The following is a 6,489-nucleotide window of genomic DNA, read 5'->3' on the forward strand; positions in this document are numbered from 1 at the left end:
TGGCCTGGGGGGAAATACAGCGGCAAGTGCAAGCAACGTAGGGCTCCAGGATATTGGGCTTTGGAGGCTCAGGGCTGGACCTTTCACCTCATTGCATTCAGCACGGGCTTCCTCATAGGACTGATCATTCAAAGTCTGAGAGGAAGAAGCCCCAGGGGCCTGGCAGCGAGGTCTATGGGGTACGCTCTGACTGGTAGTGGCAGGCAGACAGACGACTGACAACAGGTGCAAGCATGGCTGCGTTTCACCTGTGCTGAAAGCGGAGCTTGAAGGAAGAGCCAGGTCGCTTTATTCCCTTGGGAAGCATACTCCTCAGGCGATGCCCTTTCCAAATCCACCTAGGACTTGTCTGTATGTATTGCAGAAAGCTGGCTCTCAGAGTCACACTTTCAGAAGTATAATCTGATAATTAATAATCACGTTCTTCTTGTTGTTTTTTTTTAAAGTCCCCAGACGTCTGTATTCCGCACAGACTTGCTTTTCCACCGTCTCGCTAGAGTTCAGAAGTTTGAGCTGCCCTGACAGAGGCGGGGCCCTCTGTCTCCAATGAGGCGTCTTCGGTGGCGGCCCAGCCTATCGCCTTCCGCCCACGCTCCTCTGTAATCCAAGCAATAGCCACGCAGCCTGTTTTATTGTTTGTGGAGTCCTGCGGCTCCTGAGAGCTTGCTTCCCAGCCTCCAGAGAGGGCAAGTGGGCGGTTTATGATCCAGCGCTCTGCCGGGACGAGTGAGCTGAACCCTTTGATTTCTCCTGAGTAACCAGTGTGGGTGAACTTTAAACTGGGGGTCTGCTTGATGCTGGTTCTTTATCTGCAGGGCGAGGGTTACCTCCCTCTGCGCCCAGGCGGCTGGCTGTGTGCCCCGGTGGGGAGAGATGCCTGGGGGAGGCATAGGATTACAGTTTGGGATGGCAGGCACACCCCGAAGAGACCGAGTGCCTTGCTTCTGCTCTTCACAAAGTCCTGACAAGTGTGCCTGAAATGAACACCGCGCTCTGTTTTTAAAACTGCACTGATTTTTATTTTTTATCTTTTGGTTGTGAAATGTCCCAGACACAGAAACTGAGTACCACCATGTGGCTAGGGTAAAACTTTTTTTAAAAAATGCCCCCGTCCCTCAATGTTCCTCTTCGTTTTCATCGGGTGACACGAAGCAGCCTTTCGCATAAGGCAGTGCCTGACCCTCAACATTGTCTGAATAAGTGGGAAGGAGCCGGCTTCTCCGAGAACCTGGGCCAATTTAAAGACCAGAGCTTTGTGTCTGTTGGGCTGCCCTTTGTCTCTAGCGGATTTTGATGTGAAAGAAGATGAAAAAGGAAGGTTCTTCGGGTTCCTTCAGACTCAAGGCCAATTCAGGTTCGCTCTCACGGGCTGTGAGTTGGATAAATTTCTCCTCCTTGTCCAGGCAGACAAAGAGGCTGTTCCGCAGCGATGGAGAGCTGTCGGTGTGTGGGCAGCAGGTGGACGCAGACGAGAACTGGGTGTACAGGACGCAGCCCCGAAAAGGTGACTTGATTTTTTTTTTTTTCTTAAATCTTTAAAAGAGTTCGTTGTGTGGAATTCTTTGTTTCTGTCGCTGATCTCCGGTCACGAGTTTTGCTCCATTAAGAATTTCCTTTTGGTTTGTTTTCACCTTGGGATTCCGTGTCATTCATTCATTTTCATGTGTATACGATCGTGTCCTTCCAAGAAGGACAAATGAGCTGTTATTCGCCAGGTGTCTGTTGCACGTGCTCATGTGACTTGTGCAGGTAAAGTTCAGTGAAAAACCACCCCCCAGAGGGGATCTTCTGATCTTACAGACTGAGGTTAGGCTGGGCGCTCTTTTCTGCACCTTCACGGAGAATCTTTGGAATCATGGATAGTCTTTTTGTTTGCATCTTCCTTCTAAGAAGATTAACGAGTCACAGGAATGCTTGAATTAGACAGGTGCTGGATGTGACTCGGGGAGGAATGAACACACAAGGCGCTTTTACCTTTGTTAGCTTGGCCACAGAGAGTTTTTGGGTTTCTGTCAAGCCCTCTTTCAGACTAGTGTTGATCTCTGTTCTGAGGGTTAGGGTATTCTGCCTCCCTCGAAGGTAAGGAAAATGTTAGTCCTGCTGGGAGAGAGGGAAAGAGTTCAATATTTTTAGACACCTTTTGTTTTTTATGTTTGGATTTTCTGAGTTCTTCCTCTTAGCATGCTTGCTGTAGGCACTGAGCTGTTAAACTCTAAAATGGTTTCTCCACTCAGCACAGTGCCAGAGCCCAGCGGGGAAGCATTCTTCACGTCTTAAAAAGGAGTGGGGTCCAGAAGTTCCCAGTGGCCCTGATTTCCCTGTTTATCACATTCTTCCTGTGTCAAAAGAAACCTTGCAGGAATCTCTCAGACCCATTCTTCCCCCACTTTTGGGAAACAGAACTGCTGGGATGTGAGAGAATCAGCTAAGCTGGACGTGTGCTTAGAGGTGCTGGGTGGAAGGAGAGTAAGGTGCAGCCTCCTTTAGGAGTGATGTGTGTTACACCGTCCGTGCCTGCCGGCTAAGTATGGCACAGGAGGGACCAGTTAATGGTCTTTGAAGATGTCACTTGTTCAGTATGTCAACAAGGAGGTCAGCAGTGGTCTACTGATACTGAACTCAAAAACATGGCTTTTTAAAGTTCAGTTGCTGCATAATTGCCAGGCGTGGAAGAGGCATTTGTGCTTTCTGGCTGGAGCTGTGTAGTTCAGTAAGTCTGTGAACTTTACTTTTCTAAATCAGGAATAAGCTGTGGTTTTGGTAAATGGTTGGATTGTGATGTTTGAAGGGTGAATATAGTGGTGCTGTGGCTGCGGGAGGGTGTAGCTTTGATTCCTTTGGCTTTGGCTGAAGGGTGCTTCTTACGACCTGTTTTGCTTGAAATCAACCGCTGTCAAGTTTCTCTGATGTGCCCTGTGTACCTGGGAGCAAACACCTTGAGGACTTTCATCGTGGACAGTCCATCCAAATGAGCAATACAGGGAAAGAGACGTGTGTGTGTGTGTGTGTGTGTGTGTGTGTGTGTGTGTGTGTGTGTGTGTGTTCATTTTAGTTGGGAAATGAAGCAAGTACTGTACACTTGACTTGTAGAAAATAAAGAAGTCATTGTAAAGAACAGGGCAACTTGTAAAGGGCAGGGAGGACTTGTTTATATAACAATACAAAAGACTATGCCTTTTATCTCTTCATGTAACAGGGGATATAGTACCTCATGAAGATAAATGGAGACATAACAGAATATGTAAATTTCTATGGTTCTTCAAAATAAATGAGCATGAGTAAGGACCCCTTTGACATAGGGAATTAGGGGGAATCCTTAAAAGCTACCTGTGTATCAAAATCGTCAGTGTTATGCTCTGCTTTCACATGTGACTCACAGTAGCGAATCGGCTGCCACCTCTGCCATGCTGTCCCAGGGGTGTGGTGTAACAGTTGGTTTTTATTCCACAGCTACTTTCCTTTGGAGACATGCAAAAGTGACATTTGTTTACACTAGTGAATCAAAAGAGGAAAAGTCTCTAAGAAAAATGATGCAGACTGCAGTTTTTTCCTTAGGAGCATTAGGCAAATCGAGGCTGTAGCAGGGATTACTGGTCAGGCTGAGAATGCCCAGTAGTACATTAGCGTTTGTTTGCAGATGCGCTTGCTCCGAAGACACATGGGTCTTATGTGAATGTGTAGCATCTTAGATCTGGCGGCCTGGACCACATGCAAACAAATCCACTTTTCTTTTAGTGTAGCCCATACTCTCCCTACCTTATATGAACTTCTTTTTTATTTACATAGGCCACTGACCTCCCCACCTCCTATCAGGCCTGACAGCTAGAGCTGGGGAGACTGTAGCCTAACAAGTTGGCCTTGCACTTTTGTAGGTCTGGTCTGTGAGAAGACTGGACCTGCAGCCTCCTGACTCCCCTCCCATACCAGAAGCTGCTGCAAGGCTGGGCTGCTTATCTGTTACAGAACCACACTCTCCAGGTAATACTGCCTTCATGATCAGCCCCTGAGTCCCTGGGATCAGGGTGATACTGTGTTGTAAAGATACGTGTTCATTTTATAAAATAGAAGGGCACCCCATAGCCCCAGAACTGGGGATAGAACCCAGGGCCTTCACACTGGAATTTTATCCACAATCCTTTTAACCATTTTTATTTGGAGGCAGGGTCTCTTTAAGTTGCTAAGTTGCCCAGGCTAGACTTGAAACTGTGATCCTCCTGCCTCAGCCTCCGAGAGTGCTGGGATGATAGACGTGTGCCACTACCCCCGGCCCTGGAGTTTTCTAATAGTGAATTTCTATGTTGGGTTGCTTATCAGTAACATCACAATAAAAATTTTAAAGTGGTTTTTTTTAAATTAGTATATGTTTGTGATATAATAATTATATTTGTTTTTGGGAAAATATATATATTCTTAATCATTTTTGATCGTCTTTTCCTCCCTCTCTACCCCCTTCTCTCTATGCCTGAAACCCCTCCCCCATCTGTTCTTGTACATGTCTGTAGGTACAACAAAACTATAGATTTATAATTTGACTTTGTCACTTTTGCTAAAGAAACTAATGCTAGCCAGGTGTGGTGGCGCACGCCTATAATCTCAGCACTCGGGAGGCTGAGGCAGGAGGATCGCTGTGAGTTCGAGACCAGCCTGGGCTACATAGTGAGTTCCAGGTCAGTCTCACCTACACAGTGAGACCCTGTCTCAGAAAACCAAAAAAAAAAAAAAACTAATGCTTGAGGTTTCTTAGGAGATTCTTTTTATAAGGTTAGAAGGGACTATTATGCATCTTCCTAAAGACTACTTTTCCTGAGTTTAAAATATTATCAGAAGACATGTATTGATATGACCATGTCCAAGGCAATCACCAGCAAATGCTTATACTTTTCTTTTTTTATAGTGCGAGCTTCAGACTTCTCTTACATTAAAGCTTGTACTCAGGGAGGCAAGAACAAGTTGAGTAACAGCAGTGATCGGTTCTTATATTTTACATGTGATATGAGCCCTACAATAGAAGGTAATGTTTTAACCGTGAAAGTCAAGTATCTTCCGAGTGTTAGTCAATCAGTCATGAGCTCTTCCTTTAGATGTCTGGGTAGTAAAAATGAGGAGTGCAGTCATAGATGAGACGATGCGTATTTCCCAAGTGGAATTGTGAGAGCATTATTGGAGGGATTCTTAACGAGTACAGTGTGCGAGATACAAAGACACAGTGCACAGACCCTGAATTCATAGAATTCATACTTAGAGAATCACGCAAGACATCCAAAGGGGAATTAGGAGAAAAAAAAAAAAAAGGATAATTGTGAAAAAGTGTAACCTGAATGCCTCGGATGAACATTTTCATATTCCGCCTGGCTTTCTGGCTGTTAGACCATATTTAATGAGCGCTCCTTTCCAGCACTATAGAACGTTCTCAGGGAAAACTAATGACTAGTAGTATTTATTGTGCGCTTCCCTTTTTTTGTTTGCTCCAAACCAAAAGCAGTGGAATACTAATGGGGGGCCCTCGCCTTGAGCAGAGCATATCCTGTTGTTTCCCGGGCTCTGCATCTATCAGGGCAGAGGCGTGACTGATGGTCCTGGTATTGGCAGGTCCCAGGAGCCTCCGGATAACCGCCGCGCCAAGCTTTGTTTGAAGCAATGTCACCATTCTCCCCTTTTGGGCTTTATCAGCCAGATTTAGAAACTACCCAGGTTTGACTCATTTGAATTTCAGTGCCTTTCCTTCCCGGGAACTTCGAAAATGGCCAGAGATGGGGCCGGGATGTAGCTCTGTGGTAGAGCACGCACCCAGCATGTGTGAGGAGATCCTGGCCCCAACCCACAGTGCCCCTAAAATAAAGTTTAAATCAGAAAACAAAACAAAAAAGGCCAGAGGATGGCCTTAGTAGGCATCAAGGATAATGGAAATCCATACATCAGATAATCAATTCTTGAACATGGGAGTTGGCTGTAAGTGATTTCATTCCAATTTCTCTCCTAATAAAATAGTTGCAGAAAATAGGATCCTTTTGCACAAGTAGATAAGTGATGGCTTCAGACATTATAATGGAGAAAAATGGCTTACATGACCAAAAAAGCAGCAAGTTCAAGATCTTGTTTCCATATAAATAGCTGTGCTTTTTTTTGTTTTGTAGTAAAATCTTTAAAATTTTCGGACTCAAGACTAGTTTTTTTATGGTATTGAGGAAACCTAAAATATTTGGCAAATATTGCTAAGGTATTCTTCGAAGTTGGTGAGTAAAACTAAAATAAATAAGTTGTATTTATTCTAAGGGTCACTATAAGTCGAGAAAATGGGATATTTTCTTAGCAAAGGAGATAAGCACATTCTCTGTGCAGTATTTTTCTTCTTAACTTCCTACTGAAGTTGACATTCTATGAAAGAGACAAACAGTGAGGGCCACTTAATATTTCGTCTGGACCATTGAGACTGCCTTGTATTAGCCTTTGAATTTTTTTTTTTTTTTTTTTTTTTTAGACTGGGAGTGT

At 44.7% G+C, this 6,489-nt stretch overlaps 1 protein-coding gene across 1 annotated transcript in view; it reads left to right on the forward strand.

Moving 5' to 3' along the window:
• Positions 1 to 702: 702 nt before the first annotated feature.
• Nhsl1 (NHS like 1) overlaps positions 703 to 6,489 on the forward strand; it is a 126,110-nt gene continuing 120,323 nt past the window's right edge. The window contains exon 1 of the mRNA XM_033763158.1: positions 703 to 1,504. Coding sequence (XP_033619049.1) covers positions 1,306 to 1,504 — 199 coding nt within the window. The 5' untranslated portion in view covers positions 703 to 1,305. The remainder of the gene's footprint in view (positions 1,505 to 6,489) is intronic.

This window comes from Fukomys damarensis, unplaced genomic scaffold (assembly GCF_012274545.1).
Source record: "Fukomys damarensis isolate Sample0158 unplaced genomic scaffold, DMR_v1.0_HiC HiC_scaffold_14, whole genome shotgun sequence".
Taxonomy (NCBI): Eukaryota; Metazoa; Chordata; class Mammalia; order Rodentia; family Bathyergidae; genus Fukomys; species Fukomys damarensis.